Source organism: Meleagris gallopavo, chromosome 10 (assembly GCF_905368555.1).
Source record: "Meleagris gallopavo chromosome 10, MGAL_WU_HG_1.1, whole genome shotgun sequence".
In the NCBI taxonomy this organism is placed as follows: Eukaryota; Metazoa; Chordata; class Aves; order Galliformes; family Phasianidae; genus Meleagris; species Meleagris gallopavo.
This window is the reverse complement of record NC_139413.1, coordinates 27,653,865-27,673,841: the sequence shown is the minus strand read 5'-3', so window position 1 is coordinate 27,673,841 and position 19,977 is coordinate 27,653,865. Positions and strand designations below refer to the sequence as shown.

The 19,977-nt window shown below is 42.6% G+C and overlaps 1 protein-coding gene across 2 annotated transcripts in view; it reads right to left on the bottom strand.

The window, feature by feature from the left end:
- Positions 1–19,977, bottom strand: part of CACHD1 (cache domain containing 1) — a 92,387-nt gene that overhangs the window by 45,894 nt on the left and 26,516 nt on the right. For both annotated transcript variants that reach the window (XR_014885304.1, XM_085231947.1), the window contains exons 2-3: positions 16,100–16,162; positions 5,979–6,127 (exon numbers count right to left, since the gene is read on the bottom strand). Coding sequence is in view for 1 of the 2 variants with exons in the window: in XM_085231947.1 (XP_085088073.1) it covers positions 5,979–6,127; positions 16,100–16,162 (212 nt within the window). In the remaining variant the exon portion in view is untranslated. The remainder of the gene's footprint in view (positions 1–5,978; positions 6,128–16,099; positions 16,163–19,977) is intronic.

Sequence of the window (19,977 nt, the reverse complement as noted above, 5' to 3'; positions counted from 1 at the left end):
CTCATTTTTATTCTCCTTCAACAGGATTTACAAGCAGGAGATCAGCAAATGCAGAAGATAAAATAAATTTGCAGGAGCTTTGAATCTTACATCAAAACAGCGTTCAAGTGAGCTCCAATTGGATTTTGTTTGGCCTGAATTTGCAGTGTAAATCAGCCTCTTTTGCACAGTTTCAGTTTGGGGACAAATGAGGGAGCAGTGCACAGAAACGACATTTGAGAGTGACTGAGGGGCTCTCATTGTTCTGAAACTCATTTTGTTCTGTCCTGTTCCACCCACACCAATTTCAGGACAATTTCAGGATGCAAATGGAATGATGGAAGTTCAATGAAAATTTGGCATTTCGTTTTAGATTCTCAGCTAAGCACATCTTCCTAGCAGTAGGAAAAGGTCTTCACTCATACTCTATGTGCTTAAATCCTTAGGTACAGTAGGAGCCACATAAACAGAATCTTGGAAAAACAGTTTTTGTATGATCAGTCTCATTAACAAGCTGCTGATGACTCCGTTCACCAGTTTCTTAGGGTAAGGCACAGAAGTTGCTCTGATTACTTCATGTCCTGCTTGGAAAAGTCCAAGTATATTTGTATGTAAAGCGTATTTAGCCATTTAGCCATTTCCTAAACAATTTCCTGCTGTGGTTCCAGAACAAAACAAGGTGCCACAACTGGCTCTGTGCATGTTGCTTACATCTTCTAGAAACCCACACTCATTACTGCAGATACTCCATAAGAAGAGGAAATGCATCTTAAATTCCCCTTAGTGTGGCCCACCCACTTCTGCTTTGGAAGTGCAGCTCTTAAGATATTGCAGCAACAGAATGGATCCCCGTTATCTCCCACTTGACTGCTCAGAGAGGAAAGATAAACACTGAAGGAGCTGCGATAAAACTGAACTGCATTAGCAAATATTTAACCATCTGTTTAAAGAGGAAAATCCAGACCACTTCTGAAGGCGGCACCATAGTCTGGGAGTAAATGATTTTCAAACACAGGTTTGTAAGTTCCCTTACTCAAACAGCTCTGCTATGGGTGCGTAACACAGCGCTGCCAACAAATATTTCTCCATTCCATCTCCTTTCATAAATTTAGATAAAATGCATTCCTTGGGCACTTATCAGCATTGTTAAGTGAGGAACAAAACCAGATTTCCAGCTGCCTCGAAACACAAACGTTAGCAGGAAAGCATTAACTGCATAGCAACATGCATCTCCAGGGGACCTGCGACCATCTTCCATAGACTCCAGCAGTGGAACCCACCTCTGTTCTCAGGGGGCAAGGAGATGAGGGGACATTCCTAGCACGTACCAGGACAGCACTGAGAGCCAGAGTGGGGCAGGGAGGAGAGGAGGAGGCCTGCTTTAGGAATACTTTGTCTCCCTTCAAAAACGTCCTCTCTGCTTTTGTGGTGGAAAAGCTGCAGAGGCAGCTGCACATTCCCTAACAAATGCAAGTGAATGAGAAGCTATAGCCTCCTTTTTTGTTTTTTTGCAGCCATCTCACTGCAGTTACACAGGGCTTTGACATGCTGAGAATGCCAATTCCATAAAACTTGTACTCACAAACGGTGCCTGCAAGCAGCCAGTTGTGTGACAGTGCCTTTACCCCACCTGGTGAAGCTGGCCTTGCACAACCCCTCCTCCCAAAGCTCTCCGTATGAGACAGCCAGCAGTCAATTCCTCCCAAAAAGGCTGTTCTGCACACCTCGCAGGTGATGACCACTCCACAATGACACACCACCAAATTAAGTCTTTTTTTTTTTTTTTTTCTTTCCATGTGGAAAGCATTTGATTTTCCTTCAGCTGCAAAAATTCAGTATAACTCACCTACTTGATCTACTCACTACTATCCAATCCAACACAGTTTTTACTTGCTCTGGGCACAGCCTGCCCAGAGCTGTGGTTGCCCCATCCTTGGAGGTGCCTGAGGCCATGGATGGGCCCTGGGCAGCCTGAGCTGGTGGGGATGGAGGGGCTTTAAGTTCCCTTCCAACACAAGCTATCCTAGGATTCTGTGAACCCAGTGAAGGCCTTCACGGGACAGAAGCGTCTGGTGACAAACAGGAGATACCCTCTTGCACACAAAGGCGTTATCCCCTTCAGCAGAAAGATACTTTAATTAAAACATCGTCTTGACCACCCTAATAGAATGTCTGGAGACTGTCTGAGATCTGTTTTCATAGCCTCTCTTCAGCAGCCGTTATTAGTGAGGAAACACAAAGCCTTACTTTCCAGAAGGAGTTTTTTCAAGGATTAGTAGATTCACGTCACTTGACTTCCATTCTCCTTATCTCCCATCAGTTTACCAATCTGCCTTGCTAGGAGCCCAGAGCACTTTACCCGTGTTAACCCAGCCTGGCTGGAGCAATGCCACAGGCTGTACTCATCTCAGTGGCATCAGGATCCTCCTGCACATGGCCACAGCCACGGAAAGAGGCATAAGGTGCCACGCTCTGACCTCATGGGCACTAATATGGCCCATATGTGAGAGTGGGTGTGGAATATTAGTGCCATCTGCTTCTGTGCTTGTTGAAGCCATGTTGTCTGGTTGCTCTTCTCACCTATTCTCTCCCCTTCCATTGCCGCTATGTTTTTTTTCATTTCCAAATCTTAGGTAAAATAGAAAATGCACACAGTAGTACCTGAAGGAAGGAGCAGCAAAAGCTAAAGATCCACCTCTGCTTCGCAATACTTGCATATATACTTAACTGTATGATTCATTTCCATTTATGTGAGCACAAACCAAAATGCTTTGGTAAACCAGATGAGCATAAGCATATGATTAAATGTTTGCTGAATTAAGACTTATGGAAGCATCACTTACAGAATTGCTCAACAGCCACCAGCTGCACTGCCTCATCAAGTAGATCTGCCATATTTAGTTTATTAATTTTCACTATTTTCCAAAGCAAGACAGTGCCACTGCACAAGCCCATCTCGGTGGAGAGGACAAGTACACGACTGATGGTAGATACACCAGTTTGGTTGCTGTATGCTGGGTACAGTACAGTTTGGTTGGTGTGCAACCAAAAGCAGCACAGTCAGCCTGCTCACTCTGATTCAGAGCAGCATGCATCTCACCACAGGCTGCAATCATAGCTGCATGGAAACTTACCCACTGGGGCTCTTCAGTGCAGAAGCCAACATCACATAATGGCAATAAAATAAATGTTTTCCTTATCATATCTCACCGCTCCACTGAACAAGCACTTTAAGCGCCAAGTTCATTTTATGTTCCAGCTTGTGCTTTGTTGGTTCTGTTTCATATCATTTATTTACAGTCACAGAGTGTGGTATCCTCTGTCCTCACAGTTTATCTCAAGCAACACAGCAAGCCGTCTTGTAAGCCAGTGCTCAGATTTTCAAGATGAATACAAGCATACACAAAGCCACACGTGGATAATTTTGTTAATGCTAACAACAAATAAGATTATTTTGAAGTTTTTTTCTAGTGGCCTGGTATCTTCGTTTACTTCAGTTCTCTAGGGAGTATTTCATTATCTCCATTTCATACGAACTAACAAGGTTGCATAGCAATAGAACTTTCAAACAAACAAAGATATTTGGAGAAGAAAAATGTAGAGAAAACCACTTTAAATTATAATGCTCTAATAATCTTTGGTACAGCTTTCCAACAGAACAATTAACAGATATGCCTTATTTTAATGGGTAGTAACATGCAATCAAATAACATGAAGGACATCTCAGGGGCTTTTCCACTCCTGTCGAAGCGTTCAGGTTATTCCAGATGGACAGAAACAAAGTACAATTGCTTTTAGTGAGGATCACATCCTTTTACAGAACAGCATCTTTTGCATTTTGGTGTCTCGATGACTTAATTGGAAGGGGAGCCTTTCAACCACTTGCACAGCCATACCACACAGTGAGAAAATCAAACTGACAGATGAACAAACACCTCCTTCCACATAAACAATTTCACCTTCCTCTTGGCATCCCTGTGTTAGATACCAGTTCTAGTAATGCTACCTTGAATACCACCATTACCTTTTGTTCCAGACAATTTAACCAAAAAGTGGAAAATCTCCCTGAGGGAGATGGAAAGTGGAAGGAGGACCAACAGGGAGGAGAGGCAGGAAGGAGAGAAATGACAAAGGAAAATATGGCAACCAGCACAATCCTAACAACTTGGAAGTTCCGTTTCACAGGAAAAACAAGATTTTACATTCTTTCTCAGTATGACTTGCAGACAGCTTCCTAAAGATGGCAGTGGCTATATTCCCAATACTTCCATATTGCAGCTCTTCAGTAATAAACACTCGACAGGCTGTTGCTGAAGCAAAGTCTGTAAGATGCTGCAGAGTGACAGACCAATCTGGTAACCACTTCAGAGGGTTTGTTATTATGAAGCCAAATAACTAAATAATGAAAATAGTGTTACAGAGCCCAGATGAGGAGCCCTGCAAATAGAAAATCCATGCCTATACTTTGCCAGCTGTGGCCTCCTGTTTGTTTTTTAAATTGCTTTTGTTGATGGATTCTCATGTGAGTCCACCACAGGAAAAGAAACTTCTGAAGGACTTCCAAGGTAAGCTGTTTTGAAGGACGATATGAAAAGAAATTCATGAGTTTCCAGGCTAAGAGCAGCTCATTTTTTATTAAAAATTATGCAACCCAGACGAGGGGGTTATAAATTTTCTCATTCTTCCTTTTCTTCACCCCTTGCTTTCAAGTTTGCTGGTGGTCAGCCCCTGCACAGAGACACCAGGCAGCTGAAAAGTGTTCATCCTCAATTCATCTCTGACCCTTCTGCTAATGCTGCCGGGAGCCTGCCCATTTAGCATCAGAGGCACTAGCATTTTACAAGGCCACTCAGTCCAGCAGGAGCTGCATCGAGGCCACCAGACCTATCCCATCGCCTCAACCAAACAGAGAGGTACTTTGGAACCACCTGATGCTTAGCTCTATCCAGATTTCTTCCTTTTAAGCCAATCAAAATAAACATAAGCTGAGGAAACCTTTCTCTTCAGGCACAGATTCATAGCACATATTTGAATGCAGTGAGCATTCTAAAACCGTGCACAAACAAAGGTTAGTGCCATACCTCAGAAAAGATGAAAGAACGCTGACATTAAGAGTCAAGCTGTCTTATAAAGCTAAATTACAGATGTTTTTAATATTTATTACCCAAATTACCTTCCTCTCTAAAATGTTTTCAAATCAGAATGAGAATAAATAATGAAAATTTACTCTGTAATCAAAGTTTGCTGTGTATAACAAATGACAAGAATGTTACTTTTGTTCCTTTCAAGCACATATGGAAGTGAAGCATTTAAAATGATGATTGTTTAAAAGAAATAATTGCACTATTACTGGAAAAAATCAGACCTTCCATCACACCTTCCTACAATTAGGAAATGTAAACAAGTTCCTGTAAATATGGAACATAATATAAGATGATTAAAGACAACCAACTGCCTGCATTTTCAAAACTCTTGCATTTATAACCAAAACAAACTGAACAAACTTGGTTTCCAAGCAATGTACTCAGTTTCTGTACATCTCTGTGTATCAAACAGCAGCAAATCATCTTGACTAAGCTGTAATGCAATACTTCTAGCATGTGATGGACAGACCAACTCGTGATCTTGGTTTCTGAACTTCAAAGGAAAGGTCCCATGACCAGCTTCAGAAGAGTTATCCAGGCTAAGCAGTGCCTCACTGCAAAGCAGGTACCCTGCACACAGACTCACTCTGTATAAAAGCCTATTTCATTCAATTAAAATTTGAACAAGCCTTTATTTTTTTGTTTGAGCCAAGTCCCAGACCTTGTTTATAGCTCCTCACTGAAACGTACACACAGGGGACAGGTTAAAGAGCGTGTCTGGAGTACTGCCTTCCCATTTTCCTCAGTTATCGAAGTGGAAGAAAAATACACGCCATTTTTGTAAAATAAATACCTTCCTCTTTTTTCTTCACATATTAAATGACAACACCAGTAACTTCAGAATGCAATGCTTACTCCATCATAGACGGTGGAATAGTGCAGCAGTCCTGGATTGCAGTCAGTGGCGATGTGAGGTGAGCAGTGTACGATGCTTCCACCACTTGCTTGTTACGATTCACAACGTCCAAGTAACGGTTAAACTTCTCACGAATTTTTTTTGCCAACTGAAAAAAATAATAAAAGAAAAGAAGTAAAATGAAAATTCACTCTGTTTCTTTGTAATACTGTGTTCCTTAATAACAAACTTGAATGGAAAGTAAGGAATGGAAACCATATATGCTAAAAGCTAATAGTTGTCTGCCTTGTCATTGTACTCCCTGTTTTGTCGGCTCAAGGCACTGCCAAGTCATGTAATTCATAGTATTGGCCACAGAAAACAGTACACACAACAAAATACTTTCACCATCTAGCAATGGGTACTTGAACACTGTGTTCTGCATGCACGAAGAGTGAAGCTTCCTTCTGTTCTTTAAGGAGTAGCACCTTGATCTGGCTCTACCCATCCTACCATGCTCACTGCTTCCAGCATGAAGCTCTTTTGAGGCCTGACAAAGGTGAGATGGAGACTAAGAGAGGCTCAAAGACCACCTAAAGACCACAAATGGGCTCCTAAGAAAAGCCCCAGTAATAGTCTTACAGAAGGCTTCACTCCGAATGTTATCCTTCTACAAAAATGGAGCTAAATATTGCACTGCTTCAGGAGCAAACAGATAATGGCACTGTCAGCGCACCAAATGTATTTAGGAGAACAAGCTCAGGATCCAGGCATCCCCAAATAAAGCCATGAACATTTTTCTCTTGACCAACAGCCTCCTCGAGCAGGAGGATCTGTGCAGATGTATTTCACATCTTTTCTTTTCACGTAGTTCTCTTCATTGCAGTTTGGGCAAACAAACCCTCCCAGTTCTCATATCTGTCCTTGCAGCTCCTGCTGTTTTCCATGGCCTCCAAGGTGATCTTCTATACTGACCTAGCAGCTCACCACGGCACACCATAAGCTACAGCTCTTTAACTTCAAACAACAAAATGAAAAATCTGTAATTGATATTATTTAATTAAAATATATTGTAAGAGAATAGGGAAAAAAGCCAACTTCTCACGCAGGGTCTTTCTGGCTGTCACAGTCCCCTTTGATGGAGGTAACCACATGCAAACCAGGACAAGGTTTAGAAGTTGCTCTCTTACTTGTAGCAGCATATGACTGTATTTTTCTCCTTTCAGAAAGCAAACCCAATCAACCCGACACCGCACCTCAACAGTTCTCAGATCTTCAAAAATTAGCCACGACAACAAAGTAATTTGCAATAAATAAAAAGGAATGACTAAAAACAAATTTTAACTTTATTACAGAATCATAGAATGGCTTGGATTGGAAGGGACCTCATGGATCATGAAGCTCCTGCTGCAGGCAGGGCCACCAACCCCCACATTTAATACCAGACCAGGCTGCCCTGGGCCCCATCCAACCTGGTCTTGAACACCTCCAGGGATGGAGCATCCCATCTGTAGAAATAACTAATCCCTAACTTTAGAAATAACTAATTCGAGTACTTCTCTTTAATAGCAGGGCTGGGGAAGATGCTCTGTTGTCGGGTAAGGGCTTGTTGGTCTTCACAGCACACTTACCTAATGACTTTGCAGGGGGAAATTGGAAGGGAAATTGGAAGGGAAATATCTGTGGCTGCTATTTGAGCAGTTGTGAGAGTAAACACAGTCACTAGGGAGCACTGGGTTTTGCAAGGAATGTTTACTAGGGCTATTGCTCCTTGTCTTTCATTCAAAAGTGAGGGGTAAGTGAACTACATCAGACGTACACACAGCTCGCTTGGGTGCGCCCACTGCACTTCTCATACCAACATCTCTCTTGTGCAGTCACCAGCCATAGCCCACTGCAATGCTGAATACTTAGAAATATTTTGTTTTTTCCATTTTTTTTTTTTTAAACACTTTATTGGTTTCTCCATTTGTAATCACAAAATGAGGAGGAGTTTGCTGAAAAAGCGACCACAAGAATTTCATCAGCAGAACAAAACCACCATGGAGCATCAGAACACAAGGGCTCTCGCTTGGAATTGCTGCTTTTCCCTGATAAGTAAATGCTGCACAAAGTGAGACTCAGGTACAGATGAGTTTTCACCTTCAGGTGGAACAAAGAGGGCACCCACACCCTGAGTTCAGCCTGCAGATAGGAGCAATCTGTTGGCAGAGGAGCCGATAAAGAGCTTAGTGCCTGAACTGCACGTCCCAGCTAAAACCTTTCAAATGTTCTAAATGGCCCCCAGCACTTCAGCCACACACATTTCACCAGCAAGGAAACCCAGCCTGCCCAAACCACACACAGGCGTGGATGGCAGGATGGAAATGGCCTCATCTGAGCACCCTGAAAAATGCCATACTCCCAACAGTGAGAAATAGCCTCCCAGCAACCAGAGCACGTTAAGAACAGCTGATTCGAAACCAGCCAACAACGGCAATGTGATCCAAAAGGAATTCTTTCATTGAGGACTGATCACAAAGCACGAACTGCATTAAGACTCAAAGGACAACATGTCAGCCAGCTGAAAAGTTAGTTAAAAAAGAACCCAAAATCTGGTTTTAATTCATCAAATTGAGATGTATGATGTGGGTGAAGACGAACAAAACTAACTTAATTTTTCTTCTGTGGTTGAGCTCCACTGGAGCGCATGATGTCCTAAAGGCAGGACAGGGAGCAGTCGTTCCAGATCTTGGTGATTAAAATGGCAGCAAAAAACACATGCTTCCCAGCTTCTCATCTCTGTCTCGTGTGCTCCCACATCAGCAGCTCGGGAGCACACGAGCAAAGGATGCACTGCACTGCTAGAGCCTGTCAGAATAAAAGCAAGAGCCTTCAATCACCTTCTTTTTTATTATTATTATCATTATTTAGAAATCTTCTATCTGAAAATCACTCACTGTTTTTTTCCAGCACACATTCTGCCTCTTCTAAGCTACCCAGAGCTGAACTGCATACTGATGGATGTACGACCCATGCCACATTTATGGCAAAAAATCAAAGATACAGAAACAAGACACAGAACAAATTACAAAACAACAGAACGTATAAACACAACATCATCCCAACAGAGGTATGTACAGTATTTTAGAAAATAAAATGGAAATCAAGCACATAGAAGGTGATAGAGGCTCACATCCCAGAGGATCTATAGGTGGGTATCTCTTCCTCCCACAGAAATGCTTCAATTCACTCTTTTTAATGCAGACTAAAATAAATTTGGATATCTTGAGACTGACATCAAACGCTATTATCATCATTTCAAAGTGCTCTTCGCTTCAGTTTAGAAAAAAAGGGGAAAAATCCAGGTTGCTCAGCACTCATTATCTGTTTCTTTTTTAAGGCACCAAATAACAGGAACCCAGGGCTCCCCCCAAACAATGCAGCCATTAGCTCTGCTTTCCCCTCTTTTCGGCAGCTGGCGGGCAGCCAGCACATTTCAGTTTGCAGACAGGTTGGACGGTAACACCTGTTCCTATTACAGCAGCACCCATGGGTAATGCACTTCAGTTGTCACCACCTCCACTGACAACCTTTCATCACAACATCAGTGAGTTTCCCTAATTTTCCCAGAGATGTTTTGCTCATTTGCATCGCTCCCTCGAGCTTTGTTAGAGCTCTGCTCCCCTCAAAGCTCTGCTGCTGTGAAGTGTCCCTTTTTCAGAGAGCACCGAGGAAAGCAGAGCTCCAAGGTTAGGTTTTATTTCTGGCTGCAGCTTAAAAGCAGAGATACTTTTTATGTTACCAGGACTGTATATAAAATATGTATCAATGATGCTGGCAGGCAGGGATGTCGGAGCGGACCTGCAGCTCTTCGGGAAGCACTGCTTACATGCTGAACAATTCAGTTGGTATTTTTATTTTAAGCTCCTTTTGTGAACCAGCAGAATGTGGGACAAAATGCAGCCGCCATGCCCTCCCCTGCTGTATCACAGCCTCACGGTGCTGCAGATCCGCAGACTTTGATTCTGGCAGGTTTTTAACACAAGTATACCCAGCCTGCTTGGAGCTCAGAGAAGCCACGGATTCTGCACAATCTCAGAGCAGGGTCTTGTTATCTTCAGAAGGGGCCTTAGAGTCACATACCTTTGTATCAATAGATTCAAACCATTCCTCCTGCTCTCGATGATGACGGAAAAATGGCCTTGACCATTCCAGGGGGATGCAGAACTGCTTTCCCACATGTTTCTTCAAGGGGTGTAGCACTCATCTGAAGCGAGGGCCACTCAGATGATCAGAGGGCTCGAGCACCTCTCCTATGAGGAAAGGTTGAGGGAACTGGGCTTGTTTAGCTTGGAAAAGAGAAGGCTCCAGGGAGACCTCATTGTGGCCTTCCAGTACTTGAAGGGAGCACATAAACAGGGGGGAGAACGGCTGTTTGTGAGGGTGGGTGGTGATAGGACAAGGGGAATGGTTTTAAACTGAGATGGGAAGTTTAGGTTGGATATGAGGAGGAAGTTTTTCACCCAGAGGGTGGTGAGGCACTGGAACAGGTTGCCCAAGGAGGCTGTGGATGCCCCATCCCTGCAGGCATTCAAGGCCAGGCTGGATGTGGCTCTGGGCAGCCTGGGCTGCTGGTTGGTGACCTGCAAACAGCAGGGAGTTGGAACTGATGAGCATTGCGGGCCTTTTCAACCCAGGCCATTCTATGATTGTGCAGTAATTTTGGCAAGACTTCCCAAGATCCATCAAAGGAAAGATATTTCAAATGTGGTCCATAGCAAAAGCTAAAGGGCCACAATTCCTGTAAGTCATTCTGGAAATACCTTAAACACTGTATATACCATACCTTTTAGCACAAGCCTCACAATTAATTGACCTCAAATTCACATCTCGAGACCACATCGTGCCTCACAGCCAAGGAGACATCATGCCTAACACTAAAATCCTCATTTCTCACGTACTGATTTTCTTTGGCAATGTGAGCTATGCCTGTCAACAAGGACCATACTTTGAGTGATATGAGACAAGCCTCTTGCTAAAAGGGCAGGAGATTGCTGTGGCTGTATTTTAATTGCGCCTCAGCTCATTAACAGTGATGCAACGCTTCCCAACCTCAGAGTAGAATAACCTCAGGAGGAGTCCCTAGCAGTCTCACCAACTATTGGTTACAAAACCTGCTTCCTCTTTTCTCAAAATAGTTGACAAAGTAAGAAATAGAACAGAAAAGAATGGAAAGGAAAGGATGTCTGGCTCTAAGGGACACAGATTAGTTGGCATGGTAGCTCAACATCCATCCTTTACTGTGTTTTCAGAAGGAATGCTGTTGTTCTCTACAGATGCTAATTTTTTAACACTCATACGAGTTATCATAACCATACGAGTTATCACCTCAAACATCACAGAATCATAGAATGGCCTGGGTTGCAAAGGCCCACAGTGCTCATCAGTTCCAACCTCCTGCTGTGCTCCTTGAGAACCAGTCCTACCTATGTGAAAAAGCCTCAGCAGCTGTATCCCACCTGTGCTCAGTTTCTGATTATTGCAAACGTTTCCCAGAATTTGCCCAAGTATGACAGCAACATCAATATCTGGAATATTTTTGTCCCTTAGGATACCAGATCAATCCACCAGGCCAATGGTGGATCCCCAAGTTCTGATTCGAAGTTTCATTTCCTGTCTAAGTTTTTTAATAATTTGATTTGGCTTTTATGGCTCTAAGATATAAGCATCATTTCTAGATTATAAATATATTCTGCTGTTCTAAGAAGAATGCTTTGTATTTCTCCTGAAGAGATTTTTGTGGCAGACATAATCCACCCCACCCAACCCCAAGCCATTGATGATTTCAGCTTTCAGAGGTACACTTGTTAATTTTTTTTTAGATAAATGATTTGTGAAAGAAAAAAAAAAAACTTCTGGTAACCTGTTTCTATTAGAAACAAACGTATATACATGTGAATATTTGTGTTTTGCCTTAAAATTCTGTTCCTGAACCTCCTAACTAACTGCCTGCAATTACTGACTAGCTCCCAACAGCTTCACACAGCATCAATTCTCCAGATATTTTTATAGCTGATAATTATGCTCTGGAGGAGCTGGCAGGAAAAGAAATGACAGTTTTCTAGCTCTAAGCATAGGAGTTGCGTGGAGAGTAGACTCTGTTAAACAAAGTAAAACCTAATGACAAAAGACATCTCACTGTTTACACACTTATTTCTGATAAATTAAAATCCTTCCCTGTCCTTCCCAGCCTTCAAATCCAAGTGCCTATGCTCAGGAACATTCCAGCAAGGTGATTTTCAACTGATATATCTGTATTCACAGCTGGCTATCTCAACTGAAGCAATTACCAAGGATACACGGCTGGACGTTACAGAAGCAGAGACATGACCTCAAATTTCTCTCTCTGCAGGGATGTTGCTGGGGAGCTGCACAACCTCTTGCTGCAGGACTTGGGACAGGGCTGCCACTGTCTGAGCTGCGTTGTGCCATTAGGGGCAAGGAGAACAAGGAAATACACCCAGCACTAGGAGAAAGCTTCACAATGCAACAGATTGTTTGAGCACACAGCATTTTCTAAGTTGGTTTTAAACCTAGAGGTATTTTAGCCTAGCTCACAAACCCAACACAAAGGGTCAATAATCCAGTTTTACATCGGAATAACTACAAGACAGATGGCTGCACCACCATCCCTTGGATTCCAGCTCCAAGCTCTCCATACCACAAGGCCCAGATGTCTCGCATGAGGCTGAACACACATCGACTTCCCCAAAAATGGCTCATCATCGAGATTCCCTTGACTAAAACTAACCATTTTTCACCTTTTACAATCAGTGGTTCGCACCACTAAGACTTGCTTATTCTATCACTTCTCCAATATCAAAATAACCTACAGGAAAAGTATTCAAGCTCTTTTTGGCTATTGTCATCCAAATTTTATTAACTTACTCAAAGTGAAAAACACTCTGTTACTTAGGATAGCAATCCTAAAGTGTAAGCAGCTTAACATCCAAAGGTAAACCACTCCTTGTGTGGCATGAAGTGAACCAAGCATATTAAACTGTCCAGGCCGAAGGCCAACAGCTGTAGTTTTTCGCTTTTCCCAATAAACTGAAAGTCATAATTTACACAGTTTGGTATATAAAAAGCCAATCCACAAAACACTGCAGTGGTCTGCCAGAAAAAAAAAAAATCCCAGTTGACATAAATCCGTAATTAATTGCCTTCGGGTATCAGTTGCTAAGAAAATATTAATGAATGACAAAAACAGGAATGAGCAACGGGGGATTTAAATTTGCTTACATTTGTTTGCATTTGCTCAAGATGACTCTATTCAACGTACAACGCTTACTCATAAACCTCCAGCTACATTGCTTATGATTCATTAGAGCTAGAAAGACCTAGTTATTAATGAAACAGAAGTGCTCAATTATTTTGCTATCCACTTCACTGTTGAGCTTTTAACTGCAGTAATTATCCTTCACCAGGGCCTCGTTTTTCTCCTCTGACAGCTCAGAATTCATCTCACTACCTTCAGTGTTTGGACAGTTATTTCCATCTCCTTAAAGCCAGTGTGTACATCTGTGACTGGGAAACAAGCAGGATCTTTCTCTAAGCAGAGAATCTATAGTCAAGACTTCAAAGAAGTTTTAATTCGGTTTCTTGGTTTCCCAAAAAAACGCTTTTGGCTCTAAAGAGCCATCTGATACATATAATCTAGCCCACATGGCCCTTTTGTGGTGTGCAGACCACCCAGAAATACTTGTGAAAACCCTATCACTGAATCAAAGCCAGCGAGCCCTTCTGTTCCAATGTCAGGTTGCTTTCAGGCACATTTCAATAGCCATGCGATGGTTCTCGCTCTGTAGAAGCATGCACACCTGTGCAAGGAGCCTCACTGCAGTGCCTGGGCTCTGACATCCACTCAGCACAGCTCCTCTCTGCTGTCTGAAGCCTCCCTGCCTGCGTGCACCCAACCTGGGCTCTACGTGCAGCAGCTATTGGCAGAAGCAATAGGGCAGTGCTTTTTCAAGCAGCAAACTTCTTGCACAGGATTCAAATTCAGGCATTAAAAAAACCTGTACACCTTCCACTCAGTTTGGGGTGAGAACAGCTTATCTAATCTTTTATTTAGTTCCACTTCTACAGCTAAATTGCAAACAGAGGATGGATTCACATAACTGTCCCCTGACTGACTGCCGCTAGGAAAAACTCCTGCAAAGCACAGCATCTGTTGGAGGGGTTGAGATGCTATTATCCGCAGGGTCAAGCAATTGTTCATACCAGAATTAGGGTAATTTACTAGAATTAATGCTTCACTCTTGTTTCTTCTGTTGTTTCCCACACATATCTGTATCTCACCAAACAGAAGTCTGACACGGACGGACTGAAGCAGCACCAAAGGTGACGTGCAAGCAACCTTCCTTAAACACAAACCTTACCATTCTTCTGATAACCCACACAAGAGATTCACATTAAAATACATCTGACGTCAATCCCACAGTCCAACTTAAATCCCACATCATTAATCACAGGATCTTCCATTTTCAAAGTTATCGGATAGCATTATTACACACCTCAGATTAGTGCCAGTACAGGATAATATTTTTGCACCAAATTCTAGGGTTTTGTCTAGCAGAAGCCCAGAGTTGCTAGAACTTTTCTTGCACTATTCCATTTTTGGCAGATTAACTCAGTTCCCACATGGATCGTAATCCTATCAAAAGCCACCATGTTTGTTCTGAAAGAGAAGAGGATCTGAGCTCTGCTCCCCAGTTCAAACTCAGCCAAAGCTTAAATGCATTGCCCATACATTTAAATCCCATTTGATCCACTTCTGCTTTATCTTTCCTTGGGGAGAAAAAAAAAAGAAAAAAAAAAAAAAAAAGAATGCCTGATAGATTTACTATTTTACAGCAAGCATAAACTCGCTGCTGCTGGATGACTCTTTTTAATGCACATATGCACACATGATACTCTCTCGGAAATGCACAAGAGCAGCTCGCGTGCACACTGGACTACCCTTGCTGTGAGAGAGCAATTCCCTTTTCCGCAGGGAAAACTCCACTCTGAGGCACTTTTGTTTGTACCGAACATTAAAACTGGTTTGATGGGGGCTAGGAAGGTCAGGTTACTTGCAGAAGGTTGCACAAATGGGTCTGTGCTTAAATGCGAAGGAAAAGCCAGTTCTCTGCTGTGCCTGTCACCGCTACCAAAACTCACTGTTCTCTGCATGAAGGTGCAACTGTGAGAATACAGAATTGGCACCTTAATGGAAATTACATCTATCTGATCTGCCTTTAACACAGAATCACAGAATGGCCTGGGTTGCAAAGGCCCACAGTGCTCATCCAGTTCCAACCCCCTGCTATGTGCAGGTCACCAACCAGCAGCCCAGGCTGCCCAGAGCCACATCCAGCCTGGCCTTGAATGCCTGCAGGGATGGGGCATCCACAGCCTCCTTGGGCAACCTGTTCCAGTGCCTCACCACTCTCAGAGTGAATTTTTTATTTATTTATTTATTTATTTTAACATTTATCCACAATTATTCTTCCAAACACATACATGCGTTAAAGTGGAAACAGCTCACATGTTAAAGGATATATCACTTCAATATTAAATTGAAGAGCATTTTCCTCACTTTTTCAAATCTGATCTCATACAAGGATCATAAAACAACCACAAAAAAAACCCAAAACCCTAAACCACAATTGTTATGCACGAGGCTGTAGTTGTCCCATATTTACACGTAGCAACTGATACCATTTCCACATTTACAAACAATATTAGTGCTTTTAGCTTGAAGGAAGACAATTTTAATAGAGAGCCTTCCAACATGAAAAAGAGTCAATTAATGTGAGATGCTACATGAGGGCCCCAGCTCTGCCTTCGCTCCTTTGTTTCTTGGGGAAGGACCCACACAAAGCAGATGGACAGCCTTTTCAAGACAACAGAAAACAGTCAAATACACAGTCAGCTCACACAATGCACTTCCATTTACACTCTATTCTGTTTACTATCCTATGTGCCATACGTTAGAAAAATGGCTACAATAAATCCAGATAGAACTGTAGTTGCTAACTCTGTCTTTGCAAAACAAACCAGTGCTTTCATCAGCATGCCACTGAGCAGCAGCAGGCAGGCAGGAGGTCGGACTTACCTGCTGAACTTCGCTTTCTCCATTCGATATTTTCTCTGTGTACATGAAGGAGTTGAATATCCTCTGCAAGAAAAATCAGAAAGGATGTGTAAGAGATATTTTGTCTCAAAAGTCAAGTTAAAGCATTTTCAAAAGGCACACGTGAGGAAATTTGTCAGAAACGGACCACTTCACCTAGGAATCTCTAATGTGAGGTGTGCTAAGGGATATCAAGTTCATCTATATCTGCTTCTGGATCTGTTCACTTCTGGAGCATCTGTTCTTGTGTTTGAAGGCAAAAACATAACAGTTGTTTCTTTTCCAAAACATTTGTTAATTTACTAAGAAGGAGGAGCTATTTAGAACAATATACGAGAATAAAGAGGGAATAAACAAAATTTTAAAATAAATCAAAGGGATTTTCCTGTACCAGCCTGCAAGTGAGCTGGGATTTTGCTGACAGAATGGACGCCACGTTTATCTGCACAGAGTCAAATACCCCAGCAGGAAGGCCTGCAGTACGGCCACATCTCACAGAGACAGCGATTTGTAAAGGCCGCACTGAGCCCTTCCTTCATGTGCTAGTGCTGAAATAGCCAAGAATTAGCTCTCCAAACAACTACCAATAACTGTAATTACTAAAGAAGTCTAAATGTCCTCCAAACACAGTGGTAATCATTGGTCAGCAACTCCAAGAGTTTTCTTGATGCAGGTTTAGCTGATTTCCTCCCAGCAAGGGCCGCACACAGCCTCAGCTGGCAGAGACAGCCTGCAGAACCCTCTGCTGTGCTCTGCTGCATTTACCATCACTGCTTTCCCTTATCCCTCTCCCTCCTGAGGACTGCAGGAATTTCAGAAATTTGAACTCTTAATTCCAAACCTGCATGTGGAAGGGCAGCAATAAATCTCCTCGGTTTACAAGTCTCAGAGAGCCAAGGGGGGGTGGGAGGATAGGAAAGGCATCTACTCTTGAAAGCTGCCTGTATACTGAGACTTCCTTTTCTTCCAGAGCTCTGTTTTAAGTTCTACTTGGGCACAGTAACTATGAACATGTTTGGTTTTTTTTTTTTTTTTTTTTTTTTTACTCCTCATGAGATGAAAAGATAATTTAAACATCAGAAGAAAATACATTAAAGCATGTCATTTTGATGCAAAATGTTTCAAATGAATTGAATTTTTCTCTCTGCACAGCATTTAGTCTGCAGACATCAAAAGGGGCGAGGAGGAAGCAGTCTGTCAGTTACCGCCAACGGGGCTTTCTGTCCTCAGCATGAAGCTGACCCAAAGCAGGGCCACGAGCATGGGGAATGCTCTGCAGGGCAACACATGTGAGGAGGAGCTGAGGACTTTTGGTTTGTTCAGCCCAGAGGAGGCTGTGAAGGAGCCTCATGTCGGCCCTCACAGCTCCATCCCGGCCTCCCCCACAGCTCCATCCCGAGGCCCCCACAGCTCCATCCCGAGGCCCCCACAGCTCCATCCATTTCCTCAAGCACATTTTTGTAAACTCTTTTCACTTTAAAAACTAATACAAATAAAAACAAAGCAACTTTGGTTTTCCAATCCAAACGCTGAATTAAATTGCAAAATGGTGTAAAACCCATCATTTTGCGACACCTCGGTGCCACCCCAGCTTGCCCAGCATGGCAAGCCAGCTTTGCCACACTCACTCCAGCCATTCCCATCACAAAGCATTAAGACTCCAAGTACAGTGATAAGAAGCAAACAAAACTGAAAACTTCTCCAAAACCTACATAAGTTTGAAATAATTTGCATTTTCCATACTTTGTTCTTAAAGAAAGCTTTAGAAGCAGTGTGTCATTCCAGATTTGGCTCTGCTTAATTTACAATATTGGAAAGTCAGTGAAAGCAGAGGTTTTTTTTCCACATCGCTTCAGTGTCTGAGATGCTCAGAGGGAGCTCATGTTCATCTGCTGGCTCACTGCTTTGCCTGCTGCTTTCATATTGCTGCTTGAGCTGCTCTTCATCCTCTTCTTTCTGCACTGAGCACAGCACTCATGTGCCAGCTACACACAGAACCCTGGGGAAAAAAAAAAATCAGCCTTGCTATCTGCAGGGACTGCTGCAGGACTTCCAGTGACCAGCAACAGCTCCAGATCGGAGGCACCAGGACGTGCAAGAAATCAGGAGAGCTGCACAATGCGTTCCCATCAGCTGCTGAGGTTGACCACAGCCTGGATGGAGTCCTAAGAAAACCAGGTTTTGTCTTACAAATGCACATTTCAGCACATTAGAGACTCTTGCTTCCCTAAGATCTTTAATTACCTGTCTGGTTCAAATTACTTGCAACTTCCCAGAAAATATTCCTCTGTGGCATCCACATATCAACTTTAACGACTTTGACTGTAACCAAGCGCTTCTTAGTGCCATCAGCTGCTCACTTACAGCTTTACACAGCGGGACAAGTGTTTGATAAGCAAGATAAATCAGAGCACAACGAGAGCTTCCAAGGGCAGGATCTGTGTGGGGACCCTTGGGAGAGGAAGATTTGGGATGCTGCTATTACGATGCCTTCCACAGGTGCATCTGACAGTGATGAATGGGAGCACATCCGCAGTCGGGGTCTTCTTCCAGAGAGTGGTCAGGTTTCCTACTGAGCCTCTGAGATAAGGGGCAGCTCAGGTTTGGCTCAGTGGTGCACTGAAACAGGGCTTTAGGCATTCTTATTCCCAGTTTGATGCTGGAAGCAGTGAGTTTTGCATTTGGGAGATGTCTCCAAAGTAAGCTTAGCATAAAAAGCAAAGTAGTAACTGACTTGTTCCCTTAGTTCCCTGAAATTGAAACAAACCCAGCAGCAAGGCACTGCAACAGAAAGCACTTCAAAAGGCCACAACTCGACTGTCAGCACTGCATCAAATAAACAAAAAGACAACCACCCCCAAATCAGGCCTCCTAGATCCCCAATCAAACATAACCACCAGCTGCTCTGAGAGCAGCAGCCATGTCATTATTGTCAGACGAGATACAAATCCATTTCCCTACCAACGCATACAAAATGTTACAGGCCAAGAGCATCAAGAAAAGCAAATACAAGATTAATAAAATATTCACTGAGCTGTAAATATTTTGAAGCTGCTTTAGTCTCTAATACTAAAGGATGTATTAAAGAAAAAATATTTAGGCAGATTATGGACATAGACTGCTGCTATCCATCCTTCTTAGATCACAATAGGATGAAAAAGAACCATATTAAAAAGGATACAGAACAGCAGTAGCAAAATGTGCACGTGTCAAATTGAAGCTGTATTAACTCAGCAGGACTGCAGTACTTCTTAACTTCAAGTAGCAACTAACCAGGGTCTGTTTCTTATTTTAAAGGTTAACGTTTTAAAGTGAGCAAACAAATATATAGCAAATCCTTTTTATGGTGAAACTCACAGAGTTGGATTGTTATGAGGGAAACCTGTGGCTTCTTTCTGGAGTTTGTTTTTGTAGTGTCTGAAGCCGTATCACATTCTGTTTTGTTACCATTTTCTAAAACTGAGAAACATTAAATAGTGGGATCCCACGAGATCAAGGACATGCTTTGTGTTTTCCTCTAAGAAATTATACATATATATAAAATTTCACATATATGTGTACATATATATATAAAATTTTCTTGTGTGTATATATACATATATATATATTAGATATATATTTACACTTAGCAAAAGGGAAACTCAAACGAAAGCAATGCTGCCAGCAGCACAGCATTACAGCCCCTGTCCAGCCCAGCTCAGCATCCCAAAAGAACCTCCCCATGTTGTACTGCCAATGCCTTTCTCTTTGGGTGGCTTTCCGACAAGAATAAGTCTGCAGGAAGGGTTTAACCAAAGGGTAGCTCTTCTGCTACACTGCTTGTCGAGCAGAACCGGAGTCCTTCTTAGACAGGAAGATGA